Below are 21456 nucleotides of genomic sequence, written 5' to 3'. Positions count from 1 at the left end.
TCCTGTTGCGTGGAAGTCCTCGCCAGTATACCCCTAAACCCGTGGCAAACCAGAACCTCAACTATTCAAAAATAGTCTCGGTTCTCTTACTAACACCATTGCGGATATCTTTAGAGCAATTACTCAGTGTCCAGTAATGACCCTACTTGCCAACCACTATTATCTTCTTCGTAACGTGCACGTCACTCTCGGTCAAGTGATCCAGGCAACTCCACGTGGCTTCATGATAGATGGTGTCTAGACTTCCTCCCTATAGCGACCGCGTCGCTGACATAATCCTGCATACCTCAGCTTACAGGTCTCTGTAAACTTTCAGGCTCATCCTCCGCACCAAGGATGGTTCTCACTCTGGTTCACACAGGTTGCGTGGCTTTATGGCGGGAGATGATCTGCGGACAGTTGAACTAAGAAACAGCAAGAAAATAAGAAACATAAAAGCCAAGTCCTCTATATATCTCCTTGGGCTACTTCTCTTCTTACAGGTGCTTCTTCTCTACAAGAACCCCGTTATCCACGACATAACTGCTAAACTTTCTGGGTGGAACTCCCTGTGAGTAAAGGAAATCAATGTCCTGATATGTTCGGTTCTTGGTCTCCGGTTGGAACCAGAACAGCAGGCCAAGAATAAAGACCTCCGCGCCAACGAACAAGAACATAACCTTGCCGCCCCAGTTCAGCTGATCCGGGTTGATGAAGAACGGAAAGACTGAAGACAACATGAGAGCCGTGAGCTGTTGGCACACCAAAGTAAAGGCAATTGTCTTGGGTCTCGTCGCTTGAGAGGCGGTCTCTTGAGCAACAGCCCAGCCAAAACATCCGACCGTCGCAGTGTAGAGCATCGACCAGGTGATCATGAAGGCAAGGAGGGCCATGTTCGCCGCTTGATTGCTGGTTCCGGCGAGGGAAGTTCCGCCAATGATGAGGGACCAACAGCAGAGCAGTGTGCCGCCGCCGACAAGAGACTTCCGACGAGGCAAGACGTCCGAGACGGTAACGGCGACGCAGTTGGAGAGGAATTGCAGGGTGGAAGAGATGGCGGTGAGTCCGAACGGATCGGACTGGCCAATTAGTTCAAAGTAGTATGTCTGGTACGTGTCTTGAAAAACAGTGTTAGGAATTGCATTTTTCAGGAGGAAGAGCCTCGACGGAATACTCACTTGCAAAGTAGCCACCAGAAAAGTTCTGCGACTGAAGGCCTAGAACAGCAACGAGGGTTCTGTAGCGGTTCTCCTTTGTGAAAATAGCTGCCCAGCTTGTCTGCTTAGCCATGCTTGCTTCTCCTGCTTCCGTCTCAAGTTCTGACTTGATGAAGTTCAACCTCTCTTCGACGTCGACGTGTTTGCCGTACAACTTGAAAATGGCTTTGCGAGCATCGTCATCTCTGCCCTTCTTGACATACCACACAGGGGATTCAGGCAGGAATGGAAGACCAATTGAGAAAAGGGTCGGCACAAGAAATGTCATTACAAACGCCAACCGGTAACTCCACGGCCCAGCAATCTTGGATGAGCCCCATCCGGTGATTGAGGAGAGGAAGAATCCGAGAACGATAACGACGTTTGTCAAGGAGCTGAGGGAGCTTCTGAGGGCGGCGGGCGCGTTCTCGGTGACGTAGAGTGGAGGAGTGGCTGTCGACAGACCGACTGAAAGTCCCAGGAGAAGCTTAGAGACGAAAAGAACGGGCAGGCTTGGGGCAAATACAAGAGCGAACGATGCCGCCCATGACAGAACGACGGCGGTCCACAGCACGTATTTTCGGCCGACGTAATCCGCGAATTGGCCTGTGAGGAAGGCTCCCAAAACCTGTCCAATGGTGCTGGCAGCGTTCCACAAAGATTGCCAAAGGGCAGGGATGACGAACTGGTCTCCCGCTTTGTAGTACTCGCCATAGACTTTCCGAAACTCGGGAAATGCAATGGCTACACCCGAGAGGCCGGAATCATACCCCCATCCGAAGACAAGGGACATGACGTAAAGAGCCCAGAAAACATATCGCTTGTCTTTCTTGAGGTTTGCCCAAAGGCGCTGATATTGTTGCTTAGGCGTGAGATCTTGGTAGTCGACCGAGACTTTGATGGCTTCGTCTACGTCGGCGGATTGCTCAATGTGGTTTGCCGATGGGGATTTGGCGATGGCCAGCTCGTTTGGTTTGGGGTCCATGATTCGCAAGGTATTTAGAAACAAAGGACAGTTGAGTTGCTCTATTCAAGATGCTTTGGAATCAAGTATGACTTTCGTTTGGATACTGTGAGGGAGGATACCCAAGGATTTATACGACGGCAATGCTGAGGCACTGCTACACGACTAACTCGTCGCCAGCATATGTCTGAGGTTTGCGGCGACCTGTGCACACCATATGGCGCCAGTCCCCACGGGGAACATGGCCAGGAGGGAGAATTCGTGGGGAGACATTTTAGCTTCACCAACCAGTCGGTAAAATTTTCGAGCGATTTGACCTGTTTACCGGAATGGAACGGTACTAGGAGTTGGCAGGTTTGATTTCCATTACGATGATTTCGGGTGAACTGGCTGAATTTCGATTGGCTGGGGCGTCTCAGGATGGATTTCGATGGGTGAATTATGATTGGCTGTTGTCGGTCTTGTTTGTTCACCATCGGGTAGCATCCACGGATGTCTCGCGAACTAACAAGAGTCTAACCGTAGACAGCTTAGAGATGCTTTCTACACAAAATATTGTTATTTTTCAAGTGAGTGAGCTATTGGAGAAAAGATTGCGCGAGTATAACATAATTGCTAGTTGCTTAACAATGAGTTGCTTGTTCATATTTCGTGTAAGGGAAAATCCAATAAACAACTCCCGTTCTTAATGTCACTGTCAATGGATAGTCTCAAATAATACATTCGTGATAAAGCTATGTCTTCAGTCTACAATTCTCTAACTGACCAGAGAGATATGCAAGCTAGATGGACCGAAAAAACTTCCGCACTGCTCCGAACAACCAGTAGATTCCCCAGACAAGTAATCCTTCAAAGCCCCGCCACCGAGACCCGGAGCTAGCTAGTGACATGCACCCACTCTGGGTGGCGGGCATCCGCGTTGACCTGCATTCCCAGCCCGAATATTTCAGCGACATGCCGGCTTACGCCCGGAAGTGGTTTAGTGGCTAAGAATTATCGCGGAAGTTCTAACGTCTAGTTACCAGAACATTTTCACATGGACGACATGCGATGTGCTGAATTGATGGTTCGTGGTTTACTTTTGCTGACGTATCGTCAACATTGTCATTGACCTATGTAAAGCTGGCCCACAAAGAATTGGAACACAATGGTTCATTTGTTTAGAGCCTGCTAGTAGCCATTAAACAAACTCATGAAAACAATACAAGCGAAAAACAACCGGCAAATGGGCATAGTATATCCAGCGAACAACAAGTAAAAGAAAGGCCATGAAAGCCAAGAATATGAGGGCATACGCTGGAGAAAATGGCAGATGGACCATCAACTCCACAGCACTGTTTCAAAGATCGCAAACTCCTGTGAGAGTGGTGAAGAACGACCCCGTGATCTGCAGCATCGTTGGCCCCATTCCAAGACAACTTTTTAGAGCGCCACCAAGCCCCATGGCGCATAAGGGCAAATCATAATTCACCCATCCAAGTTCACCCCAGCTTCTTGTCCCTAGACGGCCGCCCCTCTCGGCCAACGGCGGATTTGGTGTCGTAAACCATGAGCCACCACGTCACACCACATTCGTCGACCAGCATTCGAACATAAGAGGGCACGATGACTTACACCAACATCCAAAAGTCACGTCCAACGACCCCAAACTCTAAAACCCTCTTCTGTTGTGACCCCGATAGCCATGGCATCAACGCTCAGCAACCCTCCTGATAGACAATGGTGGAAGGAAGCCGTGGTTTACCAAATCTATCCCGCCAGCTTCCTCGACTCGGACGGCGACGGGCTAGGCGACCTCCCCGGCATAATCTCAAAACTGGACTACATTAAATCAGTCGGAGCCGACACGATCTGGCTCTCACCCATCTTCAAGAGCCCTCAGAATGACATGGGTTACGACATCTCCGACTACAGGGACATCCACCGGCCGTACGGCAACATCGCCGACGCCGAGGCCCTGATCCAGGGCTGCCATGATAGGGGCATCAAGGTGCTCCTCGACCTGGTAGTAAACCACACCAGCGACGAGCACGAATGGTTCCGGGAGTCCCGGTCGTCGCGGACCTCTCCCAAACGCGACTGGTACTTCTGGCGAGACCCGAAAATCGGCGCCGACGGCGTGCGCAGGCCACCCAATAACTGGTCTTCCCTGTTTGGAGGCAGCGCCTGGACGTGGGATGAGCAGACAGGACAGTACTACCTCTCGCTTTTCCTCCCGTCGCAGCCGGATCTGAACTGGTCCAACGACGAAATGCGCCGCGCGACGTACGCCGACATGGAGTTCTGGCTAGATAGGGGCGCCGACGGGTTCCGCATCGACTCCATGAACCTCATGTCCAAGCACCCTGACCTGCCGGACGCCCCCGTCACGCTGCCAGACCAGGAATTTCAGCCTGGCGCGATGTACTTTGCCAGTGGCCCGCGGATGCACGAGTACATCCGGGAGATGCGGGAGAAGGTGTTTGACAAGTACAACTGCATGACGGTTGGCGAGCTGGGGTTCACGAAAGATGAGGCCAGCGTCGCGAGCTACGTCGCCAAAGACAGGCACGAGCTAAACATGGTCTTCACGGGCGACATCGTGGATATGGACTTTGGCGCCCATGGCAAGTATGAGCGCGATGGTTTCCGTCTGTCGAAGCTCAAGACCATAACCAGTCTGTGGCAAAAGGCGATGCTGAAGTGCGACGGCTGGAACGCCGTGTACATGGATAATCACGACTCGGGCCGCTCCCTCTCGCGCTACGCGTCGGATTTGCCGCAATACAGGAAGAGCGCGGCCAAGATGCTGGCGATATACCTCGGCACGCTCAGTGGCACATTGTATCTTTTACAGGGACAGGAGATTGGCATGGCCAATGCCCCTGAATCGTGGACAATTGACGATTACATTGATGTTGAGGGGAGGAATTACTATAACAGCGTGCGTGCGAGAAGGGGCCCCGATGCTGATATGAGCGACGTGATGGTAGAAATGAGGAAGAAGGCAAGGGACAACGGGAGGTTACCGATGCAATGGAATGCAGAGAAGCACGGCGGTTTCACCACAGGATCGAAGCCGTGGATGCGCATGAACGATGACTTTGGGGATTGGAATGTTGATCAGCAAGAGAAAGACAGCGACAGCGTACTGGCGTTCTGGAGGCAGATGTTGAATCTGCGGAGGCGAGAGAAAGGTGTATTTGTGTACGGTAACTTCTCTTCGGTGGAGAACTATGATGATAGCGAGGAAGTATTTGTATATACTATGACAAGTCATGACGGGAAGACGGCTCTTGTTCTGCTAAACTTCTCAGATAAGGAACAACATTTGGGGCTGGAAGGATATGCCGGGTGGAAGAGGTTGCTGGGCGGTGGCATTGAAAGCATCGGTGCTGGCGGGGTTCGTCTTGCACCTTACGAAGGTGCTGTGTATTCTAGTTGGTAGAAATCTGTTGTGTTTTCGCAACACATGAAACCGTGGTTACCTGTAAAAAGCAGGAATGCTCCCTTCACTCATGCATTACAATAGCTGAATATGCTTTGTAGGTATGGCGTTAATGTCAGAGGGCATTATAAAGGGAAGAATTCCAGCCTTATAAAGTTCGGTATCCTTTATCGCTGAGTCGCTTTCTTCTACTTAAGTATAACCTGTAATAAACAGGTTGCTCGGATTGGTAGAGACCAAGGCGATTCCGAAGTAGCCCGTAAACTTGTAATTGCACACGCACTACGGCTAACATAACAAGGCCAAACTATCATCATTATTCATCAATCATTCTTAAGCTAATTAATTAGAGTTTCAATACGCTTAGCAAGCCGAACATAGCGTATGGAGCATCTCGTTACCAGAAACATGCATGACCGCCCACCTTATTTCCAGCCGACTATTTGTAAGTAGTAAGAGCACTGGTGCATTAGACTCAACAGAACATTTGTCCGAATAGCGAATGGGAAGGCCGAGGTGCACTGTACACCATAAGTTCGCATACCCAAGTATGACAAGGGTCCGTAACGGGGTACATTGCAATCCGGGTGGGGGAAAAACGTAAATCTTGTAATTGGTTGGCATACTAGCGCCACCACCAACAGCTTTCCGCCGCCTACAGCCCCCTTATGGTTATTTCCATGCATCAAAAATGATACTGAAAAGGTAGGTTGACACTTTCAGAGGTTCCCGGAAAACCTTTGGCCGAAGCTTCGCTGGTGTCGCGAGGTTGCCTGCTAGGATTCCCGACATCCGCCAACGCCCGACTTCTCGGCCAACCCTTGCAGGCGGGGTGTCTTTCTCGTCCTTAAACGAGAAATAGACGAAAATGGGGAAGTGGAGGGTGAGAAGGATTGAGACGGAAATTTTGTGCGGTCTACGAACCCATTCGAGCACTTCATTCCTGGGATGGAAAACCCTCAAAGTATCTTGAATAGTTTTTTTTTTTCTTTTTTTCTTAAATACAAATGACTATTTCAGATCCCAAATTCTCTTCTCTTGACCGGTCATACCAGGATGGTGCCCATATTTTGCTTTTTCATGTTTCTGACCTGTGTCAGTACATGGAAAAATGCCTCCAGAAAGGGTTATATAGGTCGTCTATCTTTGCAGCGAGACTCCTTTCAAGTCGCAACCAGCCGACCTTCTCATCTCTCCCAATCTCGCAATCTCCTCTTGAGGCCACTGAAGCCAGTCGTGGTATCGCTTCTCTAACAACCCCCTGATGCCGCATAGAATACGTCCAGCCCAGCCGCTCATATACCATAGGAATTCGAGCTTTTTCACCAGCACAGCATAGTGTGCCAGGATGAGGAGAGCAAGGGGGCACCCGTCCTTCAGGCAGCCAATGAAATCCTCAGTGAGGTTGTCCATCCACTCGTGGATCAAGGGCTCGTCGCTGATCTCATCATCCTTTGGCATGTCTGTTCGCCCGTAGATGTTCATGAAGCATATCGATAGTGCCTCAACAACATCCAGGTACATGTCCATCTGCGGATTCGCGGTGAGAGAAATGAGATCTGATATGTTTCCCAGTGCTCGCTCCCAGTGTGGTAGGTCCTGTCTCCTCTCTATCATGGGGTGGATGTGTGGAGGCTTCTGGGATATCCGGGGGCCCAGAACGCCGGCGAAGATGTTGGCTAGTCCCATTGTATTGGTGACGATACGTACACCTTGGATCAAGCACCACCAAGACAGCCCGTCCTTATCCGGCACGAGAAGCAGGTGACCTGGGCCTGGCTCCTTGGCGACGCATATGAAACAGAGCAGTATGGAGGAAATGAATAAGGCATCGCAATTCGACTGGTTCAACTCGGCCATGAGCGATAATACTTGTTGTAGCCCGGTGTCTAGATGATGCGCTGCCAGGTCTTGGAACCGATCTCGCTCATGTGCCCGAAGCCTCGCTAGGTGTAAGGCAGAAAGCGCGAGCAATAAATGGCGTACGGCGGTGTAGCGGAACGCTAGAATGGGCACTTTTTGCTCCCATACAACGTCGCCTAGGGTTTTGGAAGTGTTGATCATGTAGTGATGTAGTACTTCAAAGTCATCCGTGTTGTTTTGGCCATTTGGTGCCTTGTCGACCCCGCCCAGTCCTAAGCCCGTGGCTGAGAGAACGACTTGCCTTGGAAGCGCTTCGGCCGACAAAGTAAGATTGTTCCAATTCTTTCGGGGCCGACCTCTTTTTTTGCCGTTCTGGCGCGACGGCTGCTCATCCCTCTGATTTGGTACGGCAGCAACCCAGTGAGGACAGAAGCTGCACCGTATCAGGAATTTTGCGCAATTCCCGCACGTAGGGCTGACTTCATCACACTATGATAATGTGATCAACTGGTGAGCCATGCAGCTGTCGTAAATGCAGAACCTACCTTGACCCTTCGCTGCTTGCAGTTGATGCAACCTAGTCGGGATTTGGTGTGGGTCTTTTTCTTGCCTTTTCTCCGTAGACCGTTCGTCTTAATAATTGCCTCACTGCCCGAAGACAGATTGATGCTGAGACGATTATCGTGGTTGACATGTTGCTGGTCGATCCCAGCTTCAGTCACCGCAGGAAGAATTGTGGGCATAGATCGAGTGAGTTTTGAACCTGTCTCAATGACCATGGTTGCCGTTCACAGAACTCGGGTGAATAGGGACAGATCTGAGAACAATGTTCATTAAATGATAAGAGGGGATGCACAATTTGAAAAGAGTTTCAGTTGCTGACAACAATTCTTGAAATACCATGCATTAGGAGGGATTTGGCAAAGAAACAGTCGAGAAAACATAGGTTCAAAAGGCGGGGATGGAACCACCACCATTCGGGGTCAGACTGGGGGGTGACACTATTTCATGCCGTGGGGAACCCCAACCAGCCCGTTAGCTCCATTGTAGAAGGGGGCTGATGTGGGGATCGGGTGGACATGTCACGCAACCCGAGGCTTCGGAACCGAGGGTAATTGGAGCGCCATCAACGATTAGCAGGGCAGACGTGGCAGACATCAACTGCATCCGATATCGATACAACCATCACGACTGGCGAAGGTCAATGGCAGTAGGGCTATGATTCACATTTTACATGGATACACAGATGATCAACTATACAATGTGGTATGGGTTGTTCGTGTTTCTCAAGTGACATCTCCACACGCGATCAAGATAAACCCATAAACACACACTGTTAGTATACACTGGTTAAGTGCATCAAGACCTCACCGCGAGTTTAAAGTCGGATGTGGACTGCGTTGTTCTAATCTTCGTTGGCGCAAGTAACAAGAAGCGTCGTTTTCATCACTTGTTCCCACCCAAGCGTCTTCATCAAAGCAACTGCTGAGTGGGCAAAGTAGAGTACGATTGATTTCAAAGATCAAAGAAAGATATTGTAGCCCAGACCCCAGTACCTTTACGACGAAAACTAAAGGCACTTCTGTCCACAGGTGAATGAACCAGAGCCTTAGCCTAGGCCGTATATGATTCCGACTCAACTTGAACCTCTTGAGTTGCAACTAGCTCTCCTGCGGACTTGCCCACGCTGAATATATACGTCCCTGTCTCAACAGCCCAGTTGTTTGCACGCTCATCCCAGAAAGCAAAATCCCGCTTCCTGACCACCAGTTTCACGTCCCGGGATGCCCCAGGCTCTAAAGCGACTTTCTCGAAAGCTGCCAAGATCTTGACTGGGTGTTCAGAAGAAGCCACCTTTCTACCCACGTACACTTGCACCGCTATGGCTCCCTTGCGGTCCCCAGAATTACAGACCGTTGCCTTGACTTGATATGTACCGCCAGAGGTTTCGTGGACTGAGAGATTTTCTATACCGAATGTTGTGTAAGAAAGTCCGAAGCCAAAGGGAAAGTTGAGTTGGTCCGCTGGCACTCGGTCGAAATGTCTATAGCCAACGAAGACGCCTTCCCTGTATTCCACCTGAGGAGCGCCATAGTTGTTGAAACCACCTGGGAAGTTACCATAGGCTGGGCAGTCTTGGAGTCTCTTAGGAAACGAGCAGGTCAGATGGCCTTCGGGACTGAGTGCGCCCGTGAGAACGTCGGCGATCGAATGGCCAGCTTCCTGGCCAGGGAACCACGCCTGTAGCAGCCCTTGCACCTGATCAAGCCAGGGAAGTGCTACAGCGACACCTGTACTGTTGACGACGATCGTGTTCGGATTGACTGCGGCAACCGCGCTGACCAACTTGTCTTGGCTACCATCTCTAGGAAGATTGAATCCGGCTTGGTCCTGGCCCTCGGTTTCCCAGGTAGGATCGTGGCCGGTAAAAACAATGGCGTAGTCGACTGTCTTGGCCAACTCAACCGCCTCTGTCAAGATATCGCGGTCATGCTCTAGTGCAGATATGTGTCCCAAGCGGACACCAACATGAGCGGCAAGGAAGCCCAGGTTTTGGTCCTCGGCTACAGCAGGAGACTTGCTGATGATTTTAATCTGATACTCTCTGTCCTTTTCCATTTCCAACTCAATAGTCGGAATCGGAACGCCGCCAAATAGGAAGCCCATGGCATCTGAGCAGTTTTCCTTCTGTTCGAAAATTGTTACATCGTTCACGAGGAGCTGTGAGGGCCCGAGTCCGGATAATTTGAAGTAGTATCTTGATGTCACCTCGGGATGGTAAGTTCCCTCAAGAGTTATGTCTCTGTGCTCAATGTTTTGGCCTCTTAAGAGAGAAACTTCCGAATCCGTATGGCCGTGAGTGACTTTCTCCGGTATCGAGCGACCTTTTTCAAAGACGCTGAAGGTGAATCCTGGATTCCCCTGGAGATCTTTGACACGTTCTGAGATGAGTGGAAATTGACGCGCCGTATGAGCACCTGTTCGGTGTTAATACCAAAAACACACAGCGCTATGAAATCAGGTGATTGGGCAGGTTTGGGGGTTGAAGGGTAACAACTACCTTTTGAAAATGCGAACGCGACACCGTCGTCCTTAAAAGCCTCTTTAAGAGCATCCCAGGGTGTGACTCGGTAATGGGGGTTCACGGATGCGCTACCACCCCCGTGCGCGAGACAATCCTTGGCGTAACTATCCAAACATGCCAATTTTCTTCCCGTGAACCTTTTCTTTCGTCAGTGGAAGGATGTTGTCTTGGTTCTTCAGCAGCACGATTCCCTTGCTTCCTGCCTCTCGGATCAAACTTCGATGCTCCGGCTTGTCGATAGAGTGTTCCTCTGGCTCTTCCCAAGTCGGGTTTTCGAAGCCTTGTAGCTGCTCAACAAAACGCAACACCTGGCGAGACCTATCGTTGATGGTATCCTTTTTGAGTTTTCCGGCTTCCAGGGCAGCCATGACGTCCTCCAACTTGCGCCATCGACTGGGACCGGGCATCTCCAAATCCACACCTGCGTTGAGTGATTCGGCCGTGGAGTTTGTACCTCCCCAGTCGCTCATCACTAGACCGTTCCATCCCCATTCACGCCGTAAGACGGTCTGCAATAGGAACTCGTTTGAGTCCGCATGATCCCCGTTGATCTTGTTATAAGCTGTCATGAGAGCCCATGGATTGGCCTCTTTGATGGCAATTTCAAAGGGCTTGAGGTAGATTTCGCGCAGGGCCCGTCCGCTGACTTTTGCATCAACCGTCAGGCGCCTTGTCTCTTGCTCGTTCACAGCAAAGTGCTTAATTGTGGCGGAGACGCCCTCTGACTGCAGGCCAGATATGTATGCCGACGCCATCTTGCCGGTCAAGAACGGGTCCTCCGAGAAGCTCTCAAAATTGCGCCCTCCGAGTGGATGCCGATGAATACACACAGTCGGGCCTAGTAAGCACCGGGCGCCCTTCGTCAGCGATTCCTCGCCTAGGGCTGACCCAATTCTTCGTGATATTTCGACGTCAAACGTTGAAGCAACACTGCAGGCAGCAGGGAAGCACGCCGACGTGGCTCCATCCTCAATGTTCACCCCGCGAGCTCCATTTGGCCCATCCGAAAGCTGGGTCAGCGATCATGTTAGTTTGGCGACTAATCGTTGTGAGAGATGGAGTGTGCATGTTGATGATGACTACCTTGACGCTCGGAACTCCCTTCTCAGGAATCCGTTTGGTGGTCCACGCTGTTCCACCGGCTAAAAGTGAGACCTTATGGGTGTGTTATCAGCATAGTCACTCTATCAAGTGAGCGAGCAATCAAACCTTCTCTTCTACAGTAAGGCATGCAAGGATGTCGTCGACACGATTGGATGTCATTTCGAATGACGTCGTAGCTGGCCGGTAGATTAGAGGCTGGAGGAAGATGAGGGAGACCAAGGGGGTTGACGTTGGCACAATGACTCTGATGAAGAGATCTGCTTTCCACCTCGAGCCTGGAAAGAACGCTAGACTTTATCACAAAAGCACTCTGCCACGGAACGAAAGGTGGGCTGTCGATATAGTGGTGGTAAAGTAGGAAGTCTTGAAGAGATCCCTGTGTGGACACTTGGGCCGGTCTCTTTCGGAATACAATCTACCGACTAACTAGGCTGGGCACTTGCAGCAGTAGTGGAGGGTCGTTGTTAGGATGAAGAGAACGGCCCACATGAAGCAGTCTTGTGGACGTGCATTGGTTTCACGTAGCACATATCGATGCATGATGGAACGGCAGACAGAAAAGCTAATTGAGCGGACGTTGTCTAGCCTTGACTTCTAGCATTGAATATCACTTGAGAGAGCCTGGTCCAACTCCATATTGAATCTGTAGCTTAGGGCGATGTAGGTACTACAAGACCATCCCCGAATCGACAAATAGCAGCGTCACTTACTTTGATCGCACGTAAGGGCCAAGTTGTCGAGTGGACATGGGCCTCCGATCCGGCCAGCTCCTGGTGCCGGTATGGAGCACGGTAATGGATTTAATTCCCCGTTACTTTGAATGCAGCTCAGGGAGTGGATAGGGAAACGAAAATTAAATGATTGGTTCAATCCCTCGGTCCTGTACAAATATGGGGAACTACACTAAGTAGAGGCACGCTAGGATACTCGCACTTAGAATGCGCAAAGTCTTCGATTGGTCAGACCAATGCTTGACGAGATTTTACGCTGTAAGTTGGAGGCGCAGCTTACTGGGTGCCATGGTAACTAGGTAATCCCAGAAGTGCATACAATTTCGACGATCTGATGCCTCGGTCATAGCGAATGATAAATTGCTTCATCACCGAAAAAGATAGTATTATTGACAAGCAAGAGACATATTGAGATGGGGCATAGGAGAAACGGTCGCAGAAGGGTTTGAAGGCGTGAAAAGCCCACTAATGGCGAGGCACGAAGCGGTGCGCAAGAGACTGTAGCGGAAATGGCTGCGATGGCATTGTGTCATCGTAGATAGCATCGTTCATACGTGTTTATTTCTAGATGAATTGAGCAGTCAACTCCAGGGCTTTCTCGCCCTCTTCCTCTCTAAAGGCCTGCGAATACCATCAGCTTTCCAAAGAGACTCTGTACTGTGTTTCTGGGCCTGTGTCTGGGAATTGACAATTTGTCCTCTCTGTGCTCCATCTATGAGTTGGTTGGTTTGCGTTGTTTCAATGTGCATTGTTAAACTATATTATCCAGCTACTTTACAATGAGCATGTCATTTTTTTGAAAATAAAGAGCAGAAGCTTACTTGGTCTGAGCAACCTAGTCAACCACTGTTGAGGAAGTCAATTTTCTGCAAGCTTTTCCTTTGGCGCGTCAATGATATACGCAGCCTAGTCGCAGAGAAACAGTCAGCTACACTCGTCTCTCATTAATAAGGCGTGGTGAGTGCTACTAGCAACGCCAGGCTTTTGACTTATCTCAAATACGCTGTGGGCTGGTCTTCCGCGAGATGTATGAGTTTTTCAGAACCTCTCACAGAAAGGTGAGACACTCACAGTCCCTATACCATCGCTTTTTATCGCCTTTGGCATTGAGTTGACGAATATAAGGGTACACTAGCTAAACCACGAGGACTTTTGTTAAGTTCTTAAGAGGTATTCAATTGCGAAGTCTTGTCAAGGAGCCCAGCCTATATAGACCAGTTCTTCTTGCATTGAAATGACATCAAATGCTAGTAATACTATCATCATGTCAAAGCATCTAGTCCTAAATTGACAATCCTGGATTCACACAAGCTTATTGTCACGCACACAAAGTGTGGCGAAACGAGAAACACAAAGTTCTTCACCGACTGGCCGGGATTTGCTGGAATTGTTCTACTTAGCTGGCTAGGTAGCTTCTATATCGACAGATTCGGTACTAATCTGAAGCTCATATTGTTTCCTGTTAGGGAAACGTTAACACAGATTGAAATTAAATGGTATCCTTTTCTCCTGGGGGGCATCGCTGGCGTCCTTTCGTCTGCTGCTTGTCGTCTGAGTAGCTTGCACGACCACTCTAGAATTACTTGGCTAATAATTCAATCCGTGTCTCCTAGTTTGTTTGAGCTTCTCGTCTCACTATCGTCGCATTTGTAGGCCATATACATAAAGGATTTAAGAAATCTTATGAATACCAAATTTACCCACATGCTTTGGTTACTCGAGATAAGCTCAGAGTGGGCCTAGGTAGAGGAACTTGGATCCGAGCTGTAGCTGGTTGGTCCTAAGCTTGACTGAGCCGCAGTTGAGCCGGTGATTGATTTTATGCGGTCCAGAGTAGCAATTCGTCAGCCAGAAATTGGTGTTGTAGGTCGATGGCTTTTACTGCACACTCGCGTAGACAAAACCTGATGACAAGATCAAGGTAACTCGCCTTTCATTTCAAGACACAATAAAAACATTCACATGGGTTAAAACCCCAAGAAGAATATGTTAAGCCATTATCCTCGGTAGTTGAACTCGAATACGATTGCTTACATCAACCCTGTCTCCTTCAGACCGGGCTTGCCCTACCCTACCCTACATGTCTCAGTCTCGGTTCATTCTTGCAGTTTTTGGCCCTGCCACAGTAGCTCCTTGGTATCGGAATAACCCACGAATACGAATAAGCACAGCAATAGATATTAACCAAGCCGTTGCCGGTAGCCCGTATGTCTACTAGCGATGAGGCGGTCTGCGGCTCAGAAGAGTCTAGATCAACGAGCAGTCGGCTCTCTCAGGATGAGACGCTTGGATCTCAGCCACCCGCTCAAGCCCGGAAGTGGTTCCTGCATACCTCTCAACATCCGCGGTTGCTATGCAGTTCAACCACACGGACCAGCGCTTCGTCCAAGCTCAACTACAGCAGTCATTCAAGGTCTGCCCTTGAGATACGGCCAATGAGACAAACTTCCCCGCGCCAAAAGCCTAGATGGAAACCCAACATCGGTCGACGAGGCGTCAGCCAAGCCACACGAAGCTACCGTCCGGACCGACGGCCAAGGCAGACTGCAGGAATTGGGCACCCCTAACGGTCGGCAGATGAAGCCCTTATACTTATAGACTAATGCTTCGAACATGATGCTCTTTCATCTTGCCCATTGGCCATTTGCGCTATTTTGTAGTTTTTAGGCGCAGAGGAGCGCGAGAGACATGCAAATTCTATTCTCTACCGCTAGGCTTGTTACGACACAGGTATCGAGAGCCACTCGACGTTAAGGTTGCAGCAACGCCACTCGTAAATCCAACGGCACCCAAGGTTTACCTGTATGACCCTGGAGAATAGATGTCACCTGAGCTGTCCTTGTCGGCGTTCTATTTCCCGCGCCAAGAACCGTCGTACGCGCGACATCAAGGGTTCAGAATCTGACCATAACTATGCCTACCGCCCTTTTACTCCGCTAGTCGGACTTGGCCTGCAGATTCTGAGTTTTCGAGACCATGTGTCGTGATCTAGCCGAAATTTTCGAGGCTGTGATTAACCGCAAAGAAAAAAACTTTCTTTCTCATTGGGTCTTTACCGTTCTAGGTCATCTGAAGCGCTCTGTAGAAGTCTATAAATCTTGCTCTGTTCCTCACGTGTATGAACACAGTGATGTTGAGCTTCATCTCTTCGCGACATAACTCTTCAAAGGTTCATACACGGTAACGTGTTTACTTTACAAAAATTGCCAAAATGCTGGCTGTGGTGTTGCTCGTCAGCGCACTTCTGGTGTCCGATGGCATGGCATGCGCAGGCCATGGGAATTACCATGCTATGGGTACTAAGCGTCAGGCCAATCCGCCACCCCCTCCTCAAGCAGCCGACTGGGCGTATGAAGCGTCATTCAATTGGGGCCGTATTAATCCAAGTGAGTCGCAATACGTCTTTTTGAGTTTGAGCACGCACGATCAGGTTTTCTAAGATCACATACACAGACTACAGTCTTTGCCAGACAGGCACGCAGCAGTCCCCCATTGCACTGAGCCTCAACAACGGTCTGGCTTTAAGCCATATTATCAAGTTCAATTACCCAAACAAGACTGCCGGCAACTTTTACAATTGGAATTATGGCCCTGCCTTTACCGTTACGCATGCCGAGAATGTGTATACCGATAACCCATCTTTCACCTATGACGATATGACAGTCTACCTGAAAGGCTGGCACATCCACTCGCCAGCTGATCACACCGTAAACGGACAGCGGTCCAAAGCTGAGTTGCATCTTGTACACGTCGACAAAGAGGGTCATGAAAAGGCCGTCTTGGCTATTCGGCTTGACCCCGGCAATGCGAACAGCACCTTCTTCAATCAGCTTCCTCGGATGATTGGCTTCAACGAGTCGGGCACTCAACAGGAAATCGAGGTAGATCACATGCCGGCACTCAACAGTGTGCTGCAGTTCAATGAGTTTTGGACCTACCAGGGCAGTCTGACAAGCCCGCCCTGTCACGAGGGTATCCGCTGGTTTGTGGCCCGTCAGGTCATGTTCACTGGCGTTGAGCAAATGAGAGCTATCCTCGGCGCAAGCACTTACAGTGCAAGGGCCGAACAGGAAGTTTGGCAGCATCGGATCAATGAGTAACGACAATAATGTTTGGTGCCTGAAAACGAGTAAGCTAGCTACGGCTCTGAGGCAGGCGACGTTGTTAATTTGGTCTGGATCCTCGGAGTACGGTACAGTCTCCTCATGGAATTTTGATGAAATTTACGCTTTCCATGAAAACGAGTTAACCATGTTTTTGTTGTTATTGTTGTTGTTTCTTCTTTGTCATACTTAGCATGTGCGTCAGCATATGATACCTTCTAGATGTTGTAGTATATCTCAGGTTAACCCAAGAGATGTTTCAATCTCCACACTACCCTATCATGAGGTCGATTTGAGCTTAAATCTTTCTCCTGGTGCTAAGCTGCCCCCACAATGTAGCGGAAACGGGCGGATTTGTCCGGTTCCTGGATGGGCAATGGGACACCTCCGCTTTGCGATCCAGAACTGAGGCTGATGCCGCCCGATTACCTGCCGGTCATGAGTCGTGGCGACCCCAATATTCATCTTAAAGTCCTGTCAATCATCGTGCCAAGACACGAGTCGAATTTTCTCTCTATGTTTTTTTGCCCTGCTCCAGTCACGCGACTCCACAAAGTCACGGCGTCATATTGGGGTATCTCCGCGCAACCTTCACGCAAAAAACCTTTTTTGGTTCTCGTTTGATTCGTCGAGGACTTTTCTCTCCCGGCAAAGCTTCGTAGTACCAGTATACCCGGTTCGTAGGGTTTCTGAGAACTATCGAACCGGAAGTACCGGAGCCCGATAAACCTCAAAAGACTCACCATAGATGGTAGCTCAATTTCATTCTGTCCCATCCCCGCATTCTCTCCAAAGGGCTGGCCCAACAATTGTCAGGCCGATCACGGATTGATGTTTTGGTTTCAGAATGAACAGGCAACGCGCCAATTGGATGAACGGGGCGAAACGTTCTCTCTCCACACGCTGAGTGATGATCGTCTTCTCACAGCCCTGTTCAGCGCAATCACCGTGGCTGAGCCACCAGGTCAACGTTTCTTGGCAATAGGGACGAACCATTGCCGTTGGCCTGTTCCCTGGTCCGCTCCAACTTGGCGGATGCACCTCTGTATATTTAGCCCAGCCCAGCAGAAATGGACCCGTTAGACGACGGAGTTCCTATCATAATGTGGAGTCATGATTGTGCAGACTTTTTGGCGGAGAGGAGAACGATATCCATAAAACATGATAGTCGTATTTGACGTAAGTAAAGGTGATTGTTAGATAGTCGGGCAGGGCCGCGTGGTCTGCTCCACGATGTGACCTTGTTTTCCCGTCATGATGTCGCCTACCCATCATTGTTCCTAGACACACAAATGTAAGCATTCCCGCTCCTCCCCCAACCCGCTCCGGTGCGCCAGAATTTGGTCCCAGCATCAAACCCCAGTTCCGACGTCCATCACCCACCTCGATGCGTTCCGAACTTGCCTCCGCCCTTGGGCTCCTTGCGGGCTCCCTTGCTACCGCGGCGGCCCGGCCTGATATTCACGCCTGGTCGCAACAGATCCGGCGCCAGAACGCCCGGGAATGCGCGGAGGACTTGGAAGATATCTTGGATAATGCACCCACTGCGTCACAATGGCCTGCCACGGCCTGTGCCTTCACATCGACGCTATCCGGCGCCGAACTCACATCCAGCTATGCGGCCTACAGAAGTCGGATGTCTTCATGGTACAATGATGATTTGGACGACATCACAAAAGTTGCGAACAGCTGTACCCAATATGCATCAGTCTTTGAACAAATTCGTTACTGCTACGTAACCGGTCCTTACCCAACAACAACGGCATCAACATCATCAACCGCAGCAGCAACTACAACTGGTTCGTCGACAGCCAGTAGAACATCTACAGGTGCCACAAGCACGTCGACATCTAGTGCTACCGCAACCCCCGATCCAGATGGGGGCATGGATGACGGTGCTAAGGCAGGACTGGCGATCGGCATTATCCTCGCCGTGATCCTAATCCTTTTTATATGCTGGAAATTCTTCCAGAAATACAGAGCCAACAAGCTGGCAGAGGGTGCGAGCCAGCTTAAACATGGAGATGTCGAGCCGCAGATGCAATCTGCGGCAGCAATAGGTGCAGCCGGTGCAGGAGCAGGGCTTGCGGGTGCAGCAGCAGCAAAGCATCTCCATCCTGATTCATCGGTCTATGCTTATAAGTCGGAACTCAGCGGCGACTCCAGGCCAATCTCGGAGCTAGATCCAGCAGCTGCCGTTGCAGCCCCGGGGCCTGTCCGGCCGCCTCCTCACATCGCCGAACTTGACCCCGAGCCCCCGACCCAGTTAAGTGAGCTGCCCGCCGATAATTATGACCCGACAGAAAACAACTCGCCTCCCCCGGCATATGTCTCGCCCATGACGGGCACAAGTAATGGCAATACACTAGACACGGCGGTATCACCGCTTTCGCCCAACTCAAACACTGTGCAGGGCTTAGGTATCTCTATGGGTGAAGACCCATCACAAGGTCCTAACACTAATTCCATTACGGGACCTTCGACAGGCGAGAATCAGAATGGCATAGTGCAACAGGGGTGGGGCCGAGGATGGTTGCAAAGGGATTGAGAATGATTCGAAGTAACATAATGAAAAACACGTAGCGATTTAAAGGACAGACGAACAGAAATGTGGCGGTTTCCTTTCCAAATATGAACAAGATTCTCAGTACTACTGTGTCCTCGGAAGCTCTTTTTTTTGTGAGGTTAATAGTTGCTTGATATTGACCAGGTTAAGACAAGCTGCGAACTTGTTGCAGTAAATCTCACGTGCTCATGAGGCATCATGTCCTGTCATGCGTCGGTTGACATTAGCATTTTTGGAAGGCCAAAAGTGTTGCTAAGCTGTATGATGGGTATTCTTCCTGCTTAGGACATGAAACCGGAGGAGGTGCTCTCCATAATTTGTGTGTACTCGAATGTGAACCAGTGGTTGAACCACATGATATGTTTTCTCACCTCTTTTCATACTTCCAACCATGTCGACTATGACATACAATGATCTTCATTCTTGCCAAATGGTTCAAGGATTCAAGCGGAGATCTCTCAAACAAAAACTTCAATCTGGAAGGGATTGATTGACGTGGTTCCTGCTCTACGGTGACAATGAAAGGGCCACAGCTTTACTATTTAAACTTCCAGTGCACATGAAGAACATCTGCACGTCTACTTCGCGGAGTTATCAGCGCTACAGCTGTTCATTGGGCCATTTTGTAGGTTGCAGCCTTTGTGTGTCCAAATTGGATATTTGGATTCATTCCTCGTCAATATTGTTCCCTTGGCAATGCTGGACAAGTCTCACTCTATGGGCTTGTCTCATTGCCAAGGCCACGCATCATCCAATGAGGGCGCAGTCATTTCACTGGCGAATGCCGACCAACACATTGTCTGAGTTGTTATGGTAAGGAGACAAGAATAGAGAAGAATTTCTTCTTAGCCCAGGGAAATAGCCCCTCGGATGAGGTGTCTTCCGGCGGTTGCCCAGGAGCCTAAAGAAATACAGATTTCAAAATCCGCAGCATGGCGCCATCGGAAATACACACGATCGGCATTCCAGGGAAATTCTGATTTCAACATGCTATCAAACTAGAATCGCGCACGTCACTGACTCTTGGTATGAGGAGTTGGCACATCGGACAGCAATGTTGGGAGGAAAGCCAAGCCTTTGCCAAGGAGCTTGTTCATCTACTGGCGCTCCCTAATGAACTCAAAGACTTGAAAGCTCCCACTTCTGCCGGTAAATGTTGCTTCCGCCGCCGTACCCCAAATGATCGGCGGCGTTGTGACCGTGAGCCTGGAATCGGGAAGACGCGCGCCACCCAGATCGGGTGGCAGTTATCTTGCCAAGGAGCTGCTAGCTTTGCGGGTAAGACTTGCCAGCAGAACAGTGCAATTTCCTGTAGCTTGGCCCATTCATCGTGGATGTCTCCCAGTCCACGGCAAGGGCGTTAACCGACCTGTATCTAAGATGCCTGGCTTACTGAACACATTACTAGAGACCTTGGTTAAGTGCTGCATTCACGAGGAGGCTGCAATCGGTCAAAGACATGGCCTCCCAGAGTTTTGGGAGTAGTCTTCCTTGTAAATGAGCTTGGCAAGAGGTATATAGAGAAAGGAGCTCCCATCGCCAAAACGGGTTCAATCCATATCACAACATACCATTCTAATACAATCCAACTAAATTTCGATACCTTTTTTCTATCTGTACATCCAGTTCTGTTTAGTCGTTCGTTCCGCGCTCTCACACAGTAATCAACATGAAGTTCTCAATCATTCCCGTCGTCATGGCTGTGACCGTCGCGGCTACTCCCATAAAGATCATTGAAGATGTCACGCACCTTATTGGATGGCACAAGAAGGCGGACAACAAGCAGGCCTGGGGCACCTCTGGTCCCTTCCACTTCACCTCGTCCTACCACATCGTTGCGACACCTGACCAGGTTGTTGACAACAACAACACCGCAACTGGCGGTCTCGCCGGAGCTATAGGCTACTACAGCTACGGTATTAACTCTTGGGAGGATGTCATCTGCTACAATATTACTCTGGTGAACTTCCAGGGCGAGTACCAGTCTCCTGCCTTGACAGCTACTCATATCCACGAGGCACCAAAGGGCCGTGCCGGCCCCCCTCGGTAAGTTTCTCAACCTTAATGAAAGCTATAACGGAGAGTAAAGCTAATTTGGGCTTTTCTTTCCCAGCATTGCTTTCCCCAACCCTAAGCCAGTTCCCGGTAGCGCAAACATTCGTCGCAGCGTTGGCTGCCTCTCTGGTCCTTTCCGCACGGGTGTCAATGTGACTGGCACTCAGACTGATACTGGCGAGGGCTTTGCGGTTCGTCGTATTGAGGAAGACCCCTCCAAGTTTTTTACCGATGTGCACTCTAGCCTGGCCGTTCCCGGTGCCGTTCGTGGGCAGCTCGATGAATACGTCAACCGAAACTGCAACTAGGAAAATAGTACAACGAGAATGAAGCGGCGGAATGTTTTCTGACCCTTTGGTTTGAACATTGGAAAGTTGAGAAGT

The 21456-nt window shown here is 50.0% G+C and overlaps 7 protein-coding genes across 7 annotated transcripts; 4 read left to right on the top strand and 3 right to left on the bottom strand.

Annotated features, from left to right (window-relative positions):
- Positions 1 to 476: 476 nt before the first annotated feature.
- Positions 477 to 2160, bottom strand: CTRU02_201394 (maltose permease; the record flags this gene model as incomplete). The annotated part of the gene is made up of 2 exons (XM_036726425.1): positions 477 to 1096; positions 1158 to 2160. The coding sequence occupies 2 exons, from the start codon at positions 2158 to 2160 to the stop codon at positions 477 to 479; spliced, it is 1623 nt and encodes a 540-aa protein (XP_036582107.1).
- Positions 2161 to 3823: 1663 nt separating this feature from the next.
- CTRU02_201393 (maltase) lies at positions 3824 to 5566 on the top strand (the record flags this gene model as incomplete). Its single annotated transcript, XM_036726424.1, has 1 exon — positions 3824 to 5566. The coding sequence occupies one exon, from the start codon at positions 3824 to 3826 to the stop codon at positions 5564 to 5566; it is 1743 nt and encodes a 580-aa protein (XP_036582106.1).
- Positions 5567 to 6706: 1140 nt separating this feature from the next.
- On the bottom strand, positions 6707 to 8208 carry CTRU02_201392 (Sterol regulatory element-binding protein ECM22-like protein 1; the record flags this gene model as incomplete). Its single annotated transcript, XM_036726423.2, has 2 exons — positions 6707 to 7918; positions 7975 to 8208. 2 exons carry the CDS (start codon positions 8206 to 8208, stop codon positions 6707 to 6709), a joined length of 1446 nt encoding a protein of 481 aa, XP_036582105.2.
- Positions 8209 to 9043: 835 nt separating this feature from the next.
- CTRU02_201391 (beta-glucosidase) lies at positions 9044 to 11777 on the bottom strand (the record flags this gene model as incomplete). The annotated part of the gene is made up of 4 exons (XM_070203837.1): positions 9044 to 10407; positions 10633 to 11524; positions 11598 to 11669; positions 11724 to 11777. The coding sequence occupies 4 exons, from the start codon at positions 11775 to 11777 to the stop codon at positions 9044 to 9046; spliced, it is 2382 nt and encodes a 793-aa protein (XP_070062419.1).
- A 3783-nt stretch (positions 11778 to 15560) lies between these two features.
- Positions 15561 to 16449, top strand: CTRU02_201390 (carbonic anhydrase; the record flags this gene model as incomplete). Its single annotated transcript, XM_036726421.1, has 2 exons — positions 15561 to 15735; positions 15803 to 16449. The coding sequence occupies 2 exons, from the start codon at positions 15561 to 15563 to the stop codon at positions 16447 to 16449; spliced, it is 822 nt and encodes a 273-aa protein (XP_036582103.1).
- Positions 16450 to 17839: 1390 nt separating this feature from the next.
- On the top strand, positions 17840 to 19000 carry CTRU02_201389 (uncharacterized protein; the record flags this gene model as incomplete). The annotated part of the gene is made up of 1 exon (XM_036726420.1): positions 17840 to 19000. One exon carries the CDS (start codon positions 17840 to 17842, stop codon positions 18998 to 19000), a length of 1161 nt encoding a protein of 386 aa, XP_036582102.1.
- A 1687-nt stretch (positions 19001 to 20687) lies between these two features.
- On the top strand, positions 20688 to 21381 carry CTRU02_201388 (CHRD superfamily protein; the record flags this gene model as incomplete). The annotated part of the gene is made up of 2 exons (XM_036726419.1): positions 20688 to 21064; positions 21132 to 21381. The coding sequence occupies 2 exons, from the start codon at positions 20688 to 20690 to the stop codon at positions 21379 to 21381; spliced, it is 627 nt and encodes a 208-aa protein (XP_036582101.1).
- Positions 21382 to 21456: the final 75 nt, after the last annotated feature.

The sequence above is a fragment of the Colletotrichum truncatum genome (genome assembly GCF_014235925.2).
Source record: "Colletotrichum truncatum strain CMES1059 chromosome Unknown Contig_0001, whole genome shotgun sequence".
NCBI lineage: Eukaryota > Fungi > Ascomycota > Sordariomycetes > Glomerellales > Glomerellaceae > Colletotrichum > Colletotrichum truncatum.
This window is presented reverse-complemented; position numbering and strand designations above follow the sequence as displayed.